Source organism: Callionymus lyra, chromosome 9 (genome assembly GCF_982586985.1).
Source record: "Callionymus lyra chromosome 9, fCalLyr1.hap1.1, whole genome shotgun sequence".
NCBI lineage: Eukaryota > Metazoa > Chordata > Actinopteri > Syngnathiformes > Callionymidae > Callionymus > Callionymus lyra.
Genome location: NC_141826.1, coordinates 21,425,552 through 21,443,380, shown reverse-complemented (window position 1 = coordinate 21,443,380; position 17,829 = coordinate 21,425,552). Strand labels below are relative to the sequence as shown.

Genomic DNA, 17,829 nt, shown 5'->3' with positions numbered 1-17,829 from the left:
ACACGCTGTACTGCGTATGTTGATCTTTTTGTCTCCTGCACACCATGTGAAGCCCTTTCTTTTTCTTTTTTTTTTTGTCTAGGATTATAAACCCCGGACGAGCTCGCAGTATAAATACATGTTTGTCGGAAGTTAAACTATGAACTCCAGGGCAACATGGTTCGACTATTTCGACACTTTTAAGTCCAACTTGTGCGACTAGAAAATCCATGTTAGGTAACACGTGTCGTTTCGCTTCCAGAGGCAAATCAAAACCAGACGAGCGCGACGCGTACCTGAGGAACAGGTCAGGAAATGTGCGTTTTCATGGCCCTTTGAAAGCTTTCGGTTACAGGAGAAATTAATTTAAATCAAGAGCCTCAACGACGTGTTTGAATGTAGGTCACACCTGTGCACGGCTGCAGGCCTTCAAGGTTGTAACGTGAGATTTGAACACGTTTAAGATGGAAATGGAAAAAAACAGGTCCTTTGTTTCAGTTTTATGTCCAGCATCTCCATTTCCTTCTTCCACAAATGTGTGTGTGTGCATGATCCATAAATATACCCTTCAAAAACTAAATCAAATTATAATTTCTTATTTTAAAATCCAACTTTTGGCGCCTGTGGTCCCTGACGCACAACTAACATATGTAGATAAACCACCCATTTTTTTATTTTTATATATTATTCATTAAATTGAAGCGATTTTTAAATATTTTTTACCGCATTATGGCACGAAATTAGCCGCATCGTTGTAAGAGTCACATCAGGGTTTTCTTTGCCTTCTTGCATTAATATTTAATCATTTTATCATTGACTTGGATGCAGACATACTTTAATTAATCCTTTATTGTCACTAAAATTAATTGTCTTAGGAGGTAAAACTAGGAATTTAAATGACATACTTAACTGTGTCTGTTTACTTTAAAATAAGGGTTAAATCAATCTTAATATAAATCATGTTATTGTGTTATTATTATGTTAAAAAAGCTATTGCAATATATATATAGATATTTATATAAGAGGTAAAAAATATATATATATTTTAATGTTGTAGTTTTGAAAAGGTAAAAAATATATATATATATATTTTAATGTTGGAGTTTTGAAAAGTTAAAAAATACATATATTTTAATGTTGGAGTTTTGAAAAGGTAAAAAAATATATATATATATTTTAATGTTGGAGTTTTGAAAAGGTAAAAAATATATACATATATTTTAATGTTGTAGTTTTGAAAAGGTAAAAAAATATTTATATATTTTAATGTTGTAGTTTTGAAAAGGTAAAAAAATATATATATATTTTAATGTTGGAGTTTTGATAAGGTAAAAAAATATATATATATTTTAATGTTGGAGTTTTGAAAAGGTAAAAAAATATATATATATTTTAATGTTGGAGTTTTGAAAAGGTAAAAAAAATATATATATATTTTAATGTTGTAGTTTTGAAAAGTTAAAAAATATATATATTTTAATGTTGTAGTTTTGAAAAGGTAAAAAAAATATATATATTTTAATGTTGTAGTTTTGAAAAGGTAAAAATATATATATATATATTTTAATGTTGTAGTTTTGAAAAGGTAAAAACAATATATATATATTTTAATGTTGTAGTTTTGAAAAGGTAAAAAAATATATATATATTTTAATGTTGTAGTTTTAATGTAAAAAATCCCCAGAGAATGCCGGGTACTTCAGCTGGTATATATATATACATACATACATACATACATACATACATACATACATACATATATACCAGCTGAAGTACCCAACGTTCTCTGGGGATTATTTAAAGACACAAAACTGCAAAAATATTTAAAATTTTAAATACAATATTCTATTGTTCCATTAATATGCTCACATGGACTTTTTCAGGTCGATCACAACCGACTATGAAAAATGATGAAGAATCCACCGAGAACTGAAAGAAGACGAAAAACATTGAAAGACTTGAGACTTTTAAAACTCTGTAACTTTTAAAACTAATTCCGTTCAAAACCTTCCTTGAATGAGACGCAGAACGAGGCACATGTTCTCTGTTAGGAATAATATTCATAGAATTGGAAGCAGGTTTAGCAATAAAAAAAACAGAAGGTAATTATTCTTTAAATTAATTTCCGTGTCACATTCCAGGCGTTGGCTTCGATCCCGAACACCTCAGAGTAACAAGCCGACCATTCACTGGTGTGTTTCCTGTACTGTACTCTCAGCGTTCTGCTGTCCTACAGAAGAAAAGACCTTCCAGGCTTCATGCCAGGAGCCATGTTTTTTTTTTTCTCAAGGAATGTTCTCACCAGCTATAGGAGGGCCGGCCGTCATGGGAACGGCGATGAGGCCGAGAAGGTAGCCGATGGCCTGCGACGCCTGCATGGGTCCCACCAGCTCGAAGACTATGGGCGCCATCAAGGTGAGGAAGCAGCCGTCGCAGAGGCCCAGGAACACACAGACCACCACCAGACCCTCGAACACCGAGCACTGGGGGATCAGGATGGACATCACGCCCAGAGTGATGAAGGACGCCACCTGAGAGGAAGCATGAAGGGTTGGAAGTCATCATGATATCGTAGTTACCTTCTTAGTTACTGTCAAAATACTTTCTATAAAATGATTGAGAAGTGGATTGTTTATCAGTGATTTATATCCAAAAAATTATAGTTGAAAATTGTTTGATTAAAGTTGAAAATTGTTTGATTATAGTTGAAAATTGTTTGGTTATAGTTGAAAATTGTTTGATTATAGTTGAAAATGGTTTGATTATAGTTGACAATTGTTTGATTATAGTTGAAAATGGTTTGATTATAGTTGAAAATTGTTTGATTATAGTTGAAAATGGTTTGATTATAGTTGACAATTGTTTGATTATAGTTGACAATTGTTTGATTATAGTTGAAAATGGTTTGATTATAGTTGAAAATTGCTTGATTATAGTTCAAAATTGTTTGGTTATAGTTGAAAATTGTTTGATTATAGTTGAAAATTGCTTGATTATAGTTGAAAATTGCTTGATTATAGTTGAAAATTGTTTGATTATAGTTGAAAATTGTTTGATTATAGTTGAAAATTGCTTGATTATAGTTCAAAATTGTTTGGTTATAGTTGAAAATTGTTTGATTATAGTTGAAAATTGTTTGATTATAGTTGAAAATTGCTTGATTATAGTTCAAAATTGTTTGTTTATAGTTGAAAATTGTTGGGTTATAGTTCAAATTGTTTGATTATAGTTCAAATTGTTTGATTATAGTTGAAAATTGTTTGATTATAGTTGAAAATTGTTTGATTATAGTTGAAAATTGTTTGATTATAGTTAAAAATGTTTGATAACAGTTGAAAATTGTTTGTTTATAGTTGAAAATTGTTGGATTATAGTTCAAATTGTTTGATTATAGTTCAAATTGTTTGATTATAGTTGAAAATTGCTTGATTATAGTTGAAAATTGTTTGATTATAGTTAAAAATGTTTGATTACAGTTGAAAATTGTTTGTTTATAGTTGAAAATTGTTGGATTATAGTTCAAATTGTTTGATTATAGTTCAAATTGTTTGATTATAGTTGAAAATTGTTTGATTATAGTTGAAAATTGTTTGATTATAGTTCAAATTGTTTGATTATAGTTAAAAATGTTGATAACAGTTGAAAATTGTTTGATTATAGTTTAAGATTGTTTGATTATAGTTAAAAATGTTGATAACAGTTGAAAATTGTTAGATTACAGTTGAAAAATGTTTAATTTTGTATTTCTAGATGTTTTCCTTCAACATCTACCATGACTTTGTCTGTATGTAGTTTCAAATGAAGTCATTATCAAGACAACTCTGAACTGCTCCATCACTATCTGGTATTCTGCTGCAACTACCACCTAAAAAAGACTGGATTTTCTTTTATTGTTCATCTGAAGAACACATGATCCGACATCACCGTCCAAAACAATCACATTTGGGTCCCATTGTTTTCAAAATGCACCTTAGTTTTACCATGTGTTACTGTAGTTGGTGACCACAACAATACATCATTCATTTCAAGGTAATACACTAATAAGAATTTTTTCAAAAAGTGACAGCAATGTTTTGAATTTATGAGTCATCTCTGTGTACTTTCCTCAAATTAATTCATCCAACTTTTGGACTTTTTTTTCCTTTTTTCTCCATGTGAACAAACTATCAATGAACAAACTGTTCTAACCCGTGAAATACTGTGAAATGTGTCAATAATCAACCTTTGATTTTAATGTGTGATCCAGTCACGTAGACAGTGTTGTACCAACACACAATTAACACAGTTTTTTGAAAGCACAGAACCAGTCCCAGGTCACCAAAGTAGTACTACACAAGCTAAAACAAAATGTACATGTGAAAAAGTTAAAATATGTAATTTTAATCTGATTTTTAAATCAGATTTTAGAGTTCTAATTGTATAATTTACCATTTAAACTGTTTATAAATGGGCAGGAAACTAGTTTCACTCATAGAAAAGATAATTAAATCCATGACTTCTGACTAAACCCAGCGACCTTCATATAGTTGTATTAATAAACGGGTTGAATGACATGTGATTTAAGTTGGCCTTCAGTGCGATGTTTCCAAATGAAATGCAATCTTTGTGGAGAAGGAACAGAGCCTGGAGTGATAATTAATATCATATTAGTCGTGTGATTATTAACGGTTGCTTGAGTTCAATGAATCTTCAGATCTTCAACTGAGAAAAATCTCTAAATTTAGGAAAATGTTGTCACAACATGATCTGGAGCTTTAATCCATGCTTTTGTGTCTTCTCGTCTGGACTATTGTTACGGTTTGTTTTCGTGTCTAAACAAGAAGGATCTGTCTCGCCTGCAGTTAATACAAAACTCTGAAGAATTCTGAGCCGCTCCACTAGAAGAACTCACATTTCTCCGATCCTTAAAACTCTTCACTGGCTTCCAGTTTCTTTCAGGATCAACTTTGAAATTCTGGTTCTTACTTTCAGAGCTATTCATGGTCAGACCTTCCATCAGTGATCTGATCCAGCCTTACACTCCAGCTCGGGCTCTGAGGTCTGTGGATCAGAATCTACTGATGGTTCCTGAACACGCTTCTGGACCAGAGGAGAGAAATCCTTCCAGTTTGATGATCTACTGACTCCTTCAAGAAACATCTGAAGACATTTTTTGTTATTATTACTCCTGTGTTTTTCTCAGTATTATCTTGACCTTTAAAGTATATATTTTATAGAGTATTGTTTTGATAGTTTAAGAGCTTTGTGACCCTGGTCTGGAAAAGCGCTATATAAATACAAATTACTTACTTACTTATAGAAAAATCCCCTTAAAAGTACGTCGAGTTTAAACGTCTTTAATCTCAAACTAAATATTGACCATAAATCACATCGCTATATACATTTGAATCCCATTATAAAATCAAAGTAATGAATAAATAACTGTCAGATCTTTGGCAGAGAAGAACAGGAAATAACATTTCCCTCCTCCGATGCGAAGGTGAAGGGATTTGCGGTCGGTTTTGAAAGAGAGCTCGGAGGTTTCATCCGGAGTTTCACCAGAAGAAGAAGAAGAAGTGGCATATCTGATTTTCACTCGCGTCTCAACTTTCCTGACCCGCCGTCCTCGTTTCCCTCCCCTCAGGACTCGCTTCAGTGGAAACACTCTCCAGCTGAGTAATTTTTCTTGCAACACAAAGACCTTTTTTTTTTTTTTGGGCGCCTGTTGCTACGGGTTGAAGTCGGGGCTTAACGAGACAAACTTTGATCTGATCAAATAGAGTTAACCTGAAACTACCGTCGGCCACCGAACTTTGCTCGTCTGGGTTTTGACGCGAGCCAGCCTCGGGGTAAACATCAGAAGATCAAAACCGGAACCATGTCAGACATCCCTCTGTGGAGGATTAGCTTTCGTCGACGTGATTCTTTTTTTTTTGTCATAAAACAAAAGAGATCCTCCTCTGGGTCCATCTCATCAACGATTAACAACGTCTTGACGAGATGAGAGGAAGATTTTCCCTTTGAAGCGTCTCTTATCGCATGAGAAAATCTTTAAGATGCAAAAAAGACATCCTTCAGTACGTTTTTTTTTAACTTATCATGTGAAACATTCTTCACGCTCTGATGTATATCGTCTTATGACGGGCATTTGTATGATTTAATTGTGGGGGGGTTTTTCCCAGTAGTTGATCTTTGGCAACCTTACTAATCCTTATCCAGTATTTTCGCTTGAAATAGATGATTCCTGATGCAACAGATAATGATAAAAGGGATTTATTTGGTAATATTGCGCAAACACAATGTGTGGGAGGGACTAATTACCACACCCACCTTACTCATGGTAAACTCCCATGATGCCTTTTTTACAGACTGCTCTCGGATTGGTCGTTACGATACCGTTTTTAAATTCTATGTCGCTATAGCAAAATAGATCCAAGAATGTAATGGGTTGGCTGGGCGGCAAAGCTTTACTGGAGCTTTTCACCTTTTTACTGAAAGAGTTATTGAGAATTGTGTTCTTAGGGTCATAGTGACCCGAAGGCCCGAAACCTGGCTTCGGTAAATACACATGCAGTGGTGAAGACAACACAAGGGATACCACAAACACATTTGTCCTCGGGGCCACCGGGTCACATTGACCCTGAGACAACACAAGGGTAAAATTTTCAAACTTAGGTGTTTTTTTACCGTGAGTAACTATTAATTGTGTTTAACTGTGAGTGAATAAAATATTAGATTTCCTTGGTTGTAATATGTAATTCAACACAGTGTTTATTCAGAGTCTAGTGGACCCTGTGGCCCGGGAACAAACGTGTTTGTGGTATCCCTTGTGTTGTCTCTGGGTTGAGTTGACCCGAAGGCCCCAAAAACAAATGTGTTTGTGGTATTCCTTGTGTTGTCTCTGGGTCAAGGTGAAAACCCCCCCTGGCTTTCACATTGACTAAGAGACAACACAAGGAATACCACAAACACATTTGTATTCAGGCCTTCGGGTCACCTTGACCCTGTACGTAACCCAGGCAATAACAAGTGGAACCAATGTATTATTATTGCTTTACTTATTAAAAACCAATATGTGAAGACCCCTTTAGTGAGAATTTAAACTTTAAAGTAGAACACATTTACTATGAAGTACTCAGTAAATAAATATATTTTACAAAGTGCAACTCTAGGGAAACAATAGCAGAACACTTCTTTAAGATTTAAAGAAAGAAAAAATGATGCATTTCCAAAAGTAAATATTGCAAACAATAAGCTTTAATCACGGCAGTAAGATTCCTTATTATGGTTATTATTTCATGAAGTATTACTATACTCTACTCTACTCTACTCTACATCTGCATCACTCTTAATATAGTGCTTGTGAAGGTCAACTTATTTCACTGAAATACAGTTGTACATTATGAGCACAACACGAAAAATAAATGTGTGTTTTTACCTGCATGTAAATTTTATTAGGGCCAGAGACCATGTCCCCAATCTTCCCAAAAGTGAGGCGCCCGATTCCAGACGACGCCCCAATGCAAACGAGGAGGATCCACTCCTTCTCCTTGGTTTTGAACTGCATCCTCACAAATTTCACCTGAAAAAAAACAACAACACATATTTCTTCAATACGATCACGGGCGTCCAGGGCGAATTTTAAAGTAAACTTTGTCTGGATATTTTTTTACACAGCGGGACCGGACGACCCGAAACGCTTATAGGTCAACGCTCCTCCTCCTGCTCCTCGCTGTCCTCGGGTTCAACTCTGACCTAAAAGCTCTCCTGGTCCTTTTTTTCTGAATGTTCTTGTTTAATGTTTGCTTTGCTTTGAAGACGTCCGATGGTGGCTATAAGTTGAGAATGTTTAAGGTACACAAGGGAGGGAGGAGGGTTAAATACGGGCGACGTTTCCCGATTTTTTCAGAACCACAACAAAGACCGGGGCTTTGTTTACATCTGGGGCTGGGCCTGAAACAACAGGTCTGACGGAGGGAGGCCGGAGCTAAAACATCCGACATCTGGATGGAAATATTCACTTCCTCGCTCGCCAAAGGTGACATATTGTGTGAGCGAGGACGGTTTTTACCGACGGCTTTACATCACACTCTGGATACCGTTTAGTAGTACTTTAATATCCGGTCCTTAAAACTCTTCACTGGCTTCCAGTTTCTTTCAGGATCAACTTTAAAATTCTGGTTCTTACTTTCAGATCTATTCATGGTCAGGCTCCTCCTTACATCACTGATCTGATCCAGCCTTACACCCCAGCTCGGACTCTGAGGTCTGTGGATCAGAACCTACTCATCTTAAGACGTTTCTATTTGTTCAGGCTTTTCCTTGAATTTCTCGAACTCCTGTGTTGTTCTCAGTATTATCTTGATCTTTAAAGTATGTACTTTTTTTGAGTATTGTTTTGATTGTTTAAGCGCTTTGTGACCCTGGTCTCGAAAAGCGCTATATAAATAAATATTACTTACTTACTTACTTACTTACTAATATAAATTATAATAATAATAATTATGTAGATTATTTTAATTCAAAATAAACATTTTTAATTATTAATTGTATTAACCAGCACTTTCTTTCACTTAAGAACTCTGTGTTGCTGCATTAGTACATACCTATAGAATCTTTTTTATACATTAATATATATAAAGACATGTACATCTGTGGACTTTCAAGTGATATTTCACCCAACATTCAAACTTCACTTATTTTCTACTCATGTCGACTAAGGTTTAGGATAATTTTCAGATTAATCTGTTCCTTTTTTATAGTTATGGACAAAAATGTTTGTTCATTTTAATGTAGCAACTGGAGCTCAGTCGTCTTCATCTTCGCCCAAAAAGACACTTAAAAACATCCAAATACGTCCATATACTGCTCGTCTGTAACGTCCCTCTTGTATTAAGTAAGTAAGTCATTTGTATTTATACAGCGCTTTTCCAGACCAGGGTCACAAAGCGCTTGAGCAGTCAAAACAATATTCAATAAAATATATACTTGAAAGGTTATGACACATAAAAAAAACTTAAATAAATCTATATTTTGAGTTAGTTTTGAGTGGATCTCCAGGTCTCTCATCAAATACACTGCAAATGTTCGTTTACAAGATTTACACTGATGGCCTCGCAGCTTCTGCTTAAAACCAGCTTAAATGTATAGACTTTTTTTCATTTATTTCCACATCAATATCTCATGTTGTGGCTTCAAAACAAGATGGACTTTAGAGACAATGTGTTTTTTTTCTTTTTGGACTAAGACAACTGAGCTCCACAGTCGCTAAAATTAAAATGCTGGCGGCGTCCTTTAGCTTTACTGTCTTTGATCCTTACTTTATTAAAGTTTGGTTTGGTTTCATAGTGAATTTGGAAATACTTCCGTCTAATTTAATGTGCGTTTCTTTAGAGATTTGTCGTCCCTTCGCTGACGTCTACTCATTAAAATAAAGACTATTCTATTAGTCTATTGGCAGAATATCATCTCATGGTCTCAAGTTTACAGGGAACCCAAAACTGTTGTCTTATATTTTTTATAGCTTGAGGAGAAAAAAATCTCAAACAGTAAAAGCCTGAAATCAAATTAAATGATTTGAGCGACAATAAAAAAATAATAATCAGCTGATGTTTGTGAAGCTGATGATGGGAGTCTCATCGTTTGTTCATCTTTGTTCTAATGCTTGTTCTAAGGTGACTTTCATGGACACAAATGGATGTGAAAGTTGTGTCTTATTAGTATTATGTCAGCGTTCTGGGCTTTTGTGACGGAGGACAAGAGCTGCGTTAGTTGGTGTTCCTTCACATGGAGACAAGTCAACTGAGGTCGTTCGAACATCTAGTTAGGATGCGCCTCGGATGCTTCCTTAGAGAGGTGTTCCTGAGCCGGTCCAGCTGGGAGAAGGCCAATCTTCGCCTGAGTATTCCCTTAGAAAACCTAGCGGGAAGTCACGGTTCATTTCTAAAGCTGCTGCTCATTGCCCTGAAAGTGGATGCAAAACACGCTGGATGATGGTAAACGTGGTTTAAGCTACTGCTTTCTCAATGTACTCCATTGTCTTTATAGTTGAACTTAAACGTTTGACATTCGAGTATTTCACTCCTGGGTTTCCATGTTTCTCTGTAAGAACGATGAATATCTTTTTCTACGTCACATCTTAACAAAGTGTGGTCCAGGGGCCACATGCAGCCATTTGTGTGCATCAATGTGGCCCTTGAACTGTTTGAAAAGTATCTCCAAGTTGTTCAAGTTATTGTTTCATGACTTTCGTTTTTGTTCCTTTAATTTGCCCCCAATTTATGAATATTTATTATTCCTTAAAATAAATATATCAGTAATATCTATTATTAATATTATTATATAGTTTAATATTATTACTTGGTTTACATCAGGCCACCATTTATTAATTCTTTTATTTACTTTTGTTATTAAAATATATCATTTCTGATGTGATTTATATTTAAATCAAATTGATCTTTTAAGACATTTTGAACTCTTCAATTTAGGGGTTTTTTTTCCAATTCTTGCTACTTTTCTTTGTGTCTTCTTTCTTTTTGAGGGAAAACGTCTCACAATAATCATCATGGAATCACTGCATAAATATCAGTGGAAACATTTTTTCTTTTTTGTTATTTACGTTATCATTAATTTGCTTTGGTTATGATCAAGTGTTTATCATCAACCAGCTGGTGATGTGGTTGAAAGAACATTCATTCATTCATTCATTCATTCATTCATTCATTTTCTGTTCCACTTATTCCCTTATCGGGGACGCAGGGGAGCTGGAGTCCATCCCAGCTACATCGGGCGAGAGGCTGGGGACACCCTGGACAGGACTCCAGTCTGTCACAGGGCACACCAAGACATACAGACAACCATTCACACACTTATACCTATAGTCAACTTTCCCAAGTTCCCAATCAACCTCTGTATGTTTTTGGACTGTGGGAGGAAACCGGAGTTCCCGGAGTAAACCCACGCCACACAAGGGCGAACATACAAACTCCAAACAAAAAGGTTACAATTGCAAAAGATATTTGTAACAATCAAACACATATTAAGTTTGTAAAATGCATTAAATCTTCTTACCAGATGCACGTACGGCACGAAGTAACCCAGGACTGCGGTCGCGACACCAAAAGCCCAAACCCGGTAGGTAGTGATGTGACACACTCGCAGGTTGAAGTACCTCCTGACTCCCGCCAGCGCTCGACCGCACCCGTCCCCGCTCCGAGCAGTGGACCGGTCCGGGGAGTCGGGCGGTCCGTGAGACATGCCCGGAGGACCCATGCCTTGTCCGGCGGGGAGCAGGGGCTTGAAGGTCAGGGCCAGCAGGGCCTGAACCAGCATGAAGAGGCTGAGGATCTGGAAGGCCCTGGCCAGGCCCAGAGGTTCCGCCACCTCTTTGAGCAATATCGGGAGCCCGATGGAAAACAGGCTGGCGCCGGCGGTCACCACCCCGTTGGCCAGACCCAGTCGTCGACGGAAGTAGTGTCCCAGGATCACCAGGGAGGGCTGGAAGGCGAAAGAGGATCCGCAGCCAAATAATATACCATACGTGAAATAGCGGAGACTCAGAGAGCTGCGGAGGAAAAAAGATCCGTTGTGGTCCAGTGGGATAATAATGTTAAAAACAAGCTTCATCTAAAGCAGTTTATACTATTGTTTAGTGTATTTCCCAGTGATCTTTACGTTAATAAACCAAGCTTACGTGGCAAAGGATGTACTGAGGAGTCCTATGAATGCTACCGCTGCTCCGCTGACCGCCGTCTTCCTGCAGCCAAAGTGGTCCGTGAACATGCTGACCACCGGCGAGCAGAAGAAGATCATCCCCATGGCCAGAGCACCGACCCAGGCTGCGAGAAGAACCAGAGAAAAAGCGGTTAAAGGACAAGCTTTTTTTTTTTTTTTAGTAGAAACCCCCGAAAACCAGAGACATCATTTGACTTGACCTACTTTCACTGGAACTAGATTGACTCGTTCACCAAAACACGATTTGAGTTAAGTCATTGGGATCATTCCTCATAAGGAAATGATGATATTATAAATACAAATTACTTACTTACTTAATTATTTCATGTTTATCTTTGTATCCATTTCTTTGTGATAGTTAATTTGGTATATGTTCTTTATATTTGCCCTTTGTTATCCCTTGCACTTGGTTATTTTCACTTTGTTCTTGGTTTTATGAATCTATTGTCTCCTGTGAACTGGAAACCCAATTTCCCGAAGGAGATCTCAAGAGGGATTAATAAAGTCTATCTATCCATCTATCTATCAATTATCAAACCTTAAAAATCTAAAGATGGAGATTATTTGTATGGTCTGCTCATGGTTTTACTCATGGTTATTGGGAAACAAAATGCTGTACAAGTCACGGATTTACTTGTTAAAACCATTTATTCTAGTTGTTAAGCTTTATTTTTTTTACTATTACATGTCGTTACTCTCAGCTTAATGTAATTTAGAACATTTAAAAAATAATATAATTTGATATGTACTGAAGTAAAGTAAGAATATTTTGTTCATTTAACAAAAATGCTTTGAATAAATAAATCACTATTGAATAAACCCATTTGATGTGTGATATGAAAGCTAGGGTGGTCCAAGCTCTCTCTCTCTCTCTCTATATTTGGTCATGGATCTGCCCATGTGGTTCTGCTCGCAGCCAGACACTGGAAACCAAAAGTCACTGACATGATTGATGGCTTGATGTTGTATAATTCTTAAACCAGCTCAACGGGATCCATAACATTAACTCGATGAAAGTACAAATATAATGAAATATATCATTTTATTCATCTCCCATAAAACTACAAAAGCAACCAGCAAAATGTATACGACTTTGTCGTAAATTTATATAATTAGAAACCTTTTTTAGGCATTTGAAATACGGTTATTAGCAAAGACCTTAATGGCAAAGCAGGTCTTTCCAGATCTCACTAACACCTACAGTACTAGCGAAGAAAAGGAGTCGTGCTTCTGAACAGAGAGAGAAATTTGTTAAAAGATTCTAAGATACTGTTCGGTGTTGTAGTGAAACATTAATCTCACACTGTGGTACAAACTATTCAGCTTATATATCAATTTTGGGGCAATATATTCAGCTCACAATACGATATGATGCAATATATTCTGATACACTTGCATGATTTTTCGAACGACTTAGGGGACACTGGACATATTTTGGCTTTAATTTCTATTAATTCATCCAAAAGAGAGTCTAACAATTACAAAGTATCACTAAAATCCAAACGACCGCTTTAAAAGCAGCTGGAGACAACTGTATCCTCTCATCCTCAGGCAACCAGGAGATCCAAGATTTTTATTTTTTCTTTATCTGCTCTTCTTTCTTTAATTGAACTCGCACAAATGAACAAACGCTGTGGGGAGCTTGTTAATTTGAGAATGAAATAAAAAAGGAAGTATTTTAGTTTAAAAACAAACCTTAAAATAAACAAAAAAAAACTATAAAATACTACCATTAAAAAATATAATACCATTTGAAAGCACACCCTTAAAATCAATCAATACATTTTGATTGTATAATCTATTTATTAAAAAAATAATGATACAGTTCTGTTGAATATTGACAAATAAATGTGAAAAATGTATATATACATTATTTTTCCCAATCACACCCTTAATGCATATCCAGTACCACCATTATTGTCTGTGTTTTTGTCCATTTTTCAACATTTTAATTCAATATTTTCGTCCATTGTTGAGGTATTTTGCAGACGGATAACACGCTGATCACATTAGATCTTAGGTAAAGATATCTATAATCGCCTTCATTCATCTGAAACACAAGAGTCTATACTGTTCACCGACATATTCATTACCACTCTTTTTTTTCCCAGATTCTCATCCAAACTTTTACGATCTGAAAGATCAAAGGATAGTCGACGTACACACTGGAGCGAATTGAATCCAAATCTAATCACGTTCATCTTCTGCAGCCGAAACCATGAGGCTTTATCTCACGTCGAGATCTTCTGTTCACACCAGAACGTAATCAAGACTAGTTTCAAGTAGTTTGATGAAACCTAAAGGATTTTTGGTACCGATTCATTTCCTACCGAGGGCCCCGTTCAGGCGATTTAAAAAAGATCAAAAGTCTGGATCAAGAGCTCCGAGAGTTTCTAGTCTAGTGTGTGAGAGAAATCTTCAGCTCGTATCAAAACATAACAAGTCGGAGACGATGCGTTCCCTCAAGTACAAACAAACAAAGGTGGCTCCCTCGGGGGGGGGCTTTAATGTACCCTAAACGTCTGCGATTGTAGCCACACAATAAAGGGAAAAATAATGAAACCGCTCAGACATAAACACTGCAGTGGGATGGAAACATGGGGGTCACACTGTAACATAAAGACATGTGTTGTGCTTCCAATGTCAACACGCTCAACTGCACTATACAGTCTTTGAGGAGGTTGACCTACATAACACGCTCCGGCACATACTTGGTACTTACTTGTACATTATTTTTGGCTTCTTTGAAAGGGGAAAAAAGTGCGCTCACACCGTGCGTCACATGCTTTTTATCTCAATGTTATAATGTATTTCAGTCTAAAAAACATTTTTTCTTTGACAATACCTGGATGGAAAAATCTATTAACAGTTGGAAAATAAACAAATGTAAAATAATGTTATCAGACAATTGTGTGATTTAGAGCGGATGTGTATTGTAGGTAGTACTAATACGCCATTTCACTTAATTGATTTAATTAATTCACTTGAGCTTTAACACATGTCTCGAACTCCAGACCCACGGGCCAAAGACGCCAAAATAAAGTTTAAAAAAAAACAATACAATATATTGCAATACTGAACTAACAATTATATAATTGTAGTATTGTCGACTACTTGACTCTGGTCAAGAATTGACAGACCACATGACTCTTGACAAAGTCGTAACTGCTTTCATTTGTTTTAGAACCAAAATACGTCCAAACGTCAGCTTTAAAAGCTGCTGGAGTCGACTGTATCCTCTCGTCCTCAGTCACCACCGGGATCTCGCAGGTTTTTATTGTTCGTTTGTTGGCGGAGGACGCGATGACTGCCGCCATCTAGCGTCCGTAAGTTTAATTGCAACACAAAAATGAACAAACGCCGTGAATTTTTACATGTTTATTGTAAATAAATAATAACTTTACTTTAAACACACTTTATTCAACTGTAAATCGTCACTTTGCTAACAAATGGGATTCGGTTTTTAATAAATTAAATCGATACATTGCTGTTGAATACAGAAACATTATCGTGAATTCGTATATCGTGATTGATAAGATCCCTATATTCTCGTGACCTAGAAATATTTTTTTGCGTTACCGAAAAGATACGAAACAGAGAGGATAGAAAACACAAAGATAATAAAGATAGATTAACCCTACAAAAATGGCATTACATTGTTAAAATAGTTTGACTCCTTCCATGGTTAAGTTCGAGAGCCATGATCTAATTGCACCGTGAACTGTAGTAACCAGACTGACGTAGAAGTACATTTACATATTGTAAATGTTTGCTTTTTTTAAATTTTTTTTTACAGATTTCTGTCTTTCAGGCAAACAAACTGTATTTAGTCATGAAGGTCATCCGCATCAGTATTAACCCACACAATTGTGACAGAACGCAACTCAGAAAAACTGTGTTATGTATTTAAGGTATATTTTTATTTAAACGAAATTGTCGAAAATTCACTACTATTGAAGTTTTTGCAAATATGTTCCTTCTTTGAACTTTAAGCAATGGCAAAAGGACCCCTTTGGTACCAGTATCGGGTCAAGCCAATACAATGAACATGTTTTTTTTGATAATTATATTTTGCTGGGAGTTCCTACTACTAGTATATTAGAATATAATATACTAGTAAGGTAAAATAAAGTTTTATCGTACTAGTATATTACATTCTATCATATATTTTGCATGATCGAGCCTCCTTATGATCATTAATGGATGACGAGGATCAGTTCATGAAAGATGAAGGTGTCGAGCGAACAAGAGCAGAAAAAACTGGCTCCGTAAATTCACATAAAAATCCTGTTTGTTCTTCAAGTTTTTCAGCCCAATTATGGAATTTAAAAAGATGAAAGAGAACCAACTTCTTGCCTCATATCTTTGATGTTGGATATTTATTCGTAAACACACCGGGGTCGGCCCCCGACGAGTTAGTCGAGTTAATTTTATGTTAATCGGAACCGACGATCCACTTAAGGGTCAACTTCTCGGCTTGATAGTGCTTAAAAGATAAGATTGTGTGCCTCAGGTAAAACTCTTTTTTATAATAATATTACATAATATTTATCTATTTTTATTTCACACTGCAACATCAATCCAGCAGTTTCGTCCTGTACTAAAACATTCTGATTTATTATTATATATTTATGTATCATGAAACCTAACTACCCGTATCATAAACCTCATTAACTGTATCATGAAACCTTATTAACTGTATCATGAAACCTGATTAACTGTATCATAAAACCTTATTAACTGTATCATGAAACCTCATTAACTGTATCATGAAACCTCATTACCTGTATCATAAAACCTGATTAACTGTATTATGAAACCTGATTACCTGTATCATGAAACCTCATTAACTGTATCCTGAAACCTCATTAACTGTATCATGAAACCTCATTACCTGTATCATGAAACCTCATTACCTGTATCATAAAACCTCATTAACTGTATCATGAAACCTGATTAACTGTATCATGAAACCTGATTAACTGTATCCTGAAACCTCATTACCTGTATCATAAAACCTCATTAACTTTATCATGAAAGCTGATTAACTTTATCATGAAACCTGATTAACTGTATCATGAAACCTGATTAACTGTATCCTGAAACCTCATTACCTGTATCCTGAAACCTCATTACCTGTATCATAAAACCTCATTAACTTTATCATGAAACCTGATTAACTGTATCATGAAAACTGATTAACTGTATCATGAAACCTGATTAACTGTATCATAAAACTTCATTACCTGTACCATAAAACCTTATTAACTGTATCATGAAAACTGATTAACTGTACCATAAAACCTGATCAACTGTATCATGAAACTTCATTACCTCTATCATGAAACCTCATTAACTTTATCATGAAACCTGATTACCTGTATCATAAAACCTGATTAACTATATCATGAAACCTCATTAACTGTATCATGAAACCTCATTACCTGTATCATAAAACCTGATTAACTGTATCATGAAACCTCATTACCTGTATCATGAAACCTCATTAACTGTATCATGAAACTTCATTAACTGTATCATGAAACCTGATTAACTGCATCATGAAACCTCATTACCTGTATCATAAAACCTCATTACCTGTATCATGAAACCTCATTAACTGTATCATGAAACTTCATTAACTGTATCATAAAACCTGATTAACTGTATCATGAAACCTCATTAACTGTATCAATTAAACCTCATTAACTGTATCAATTAAACCTCATTACCTGTATCATAAAACCTGATTAACTGTATCATGAAACCTGATTAACTGTATCATAAAACCTGATTAGGGATCAATAAAGTTTTACCTTACCTTTACTGTAATGAAACCTGATTACCTGTATCATAAACCTCATTATTTATTATTATTATTAAAATATTATTATTTTCAACTCTTTTTCCGACGTGACGTTTAAAGCACTAAAAGGTGATGGTTTTCTCTCCGCCGAGGTGAAAGCACGAGTCGTGTTGTTGTCGTTACGTACATAAACCCGAGGACACGATGTACTCGACACAAGGTACAAAACATTGGGGGCCGTCTCTGATCACCCCACTTTCCCCTCGCTCTGATCTTTGCGAGCGCAACATCCAATCTCCCATTCAGCGGCGCTCCGGAGACACACAGAGTGG

The 17,829-nt window shown here is 35.6% G+C and overlaps 1 protein-coding gene across 1 annotated transcript in view; it reads right to left on the bottom strand.

Annotated features, from left to right (window-relative positions):
* Positions 1–17,829, bottom strand: part of slc16a2 (solute carrier family 16 member 2) — a 31,853-nt gene that overhangs the window by 6,020 nt on the left and 8,004 nt on the right. The window contains exons 2-5 of the mRNA XM_087798748.1: positions 11,651–11,795; positions 11,029–11,521; positions 7,397–7,540; positions 2,282–2,510 (exon numbers count right to left, since the gene is read on the bottom strand). Of these exons, the coding sequence (XP_087654874.1) occupies positions 2,282–2,510; positions 7,397–7,540; positions 11,029–11,521; positions 11,651–11,795 (1,011 nt within the window). The remainder of the gene's footprint in view (positions 1–2,281; positions 2,511–7,396; positions 7,541–11,028; positions 11,522–11,650; positions 11,796–17,829) is intronic.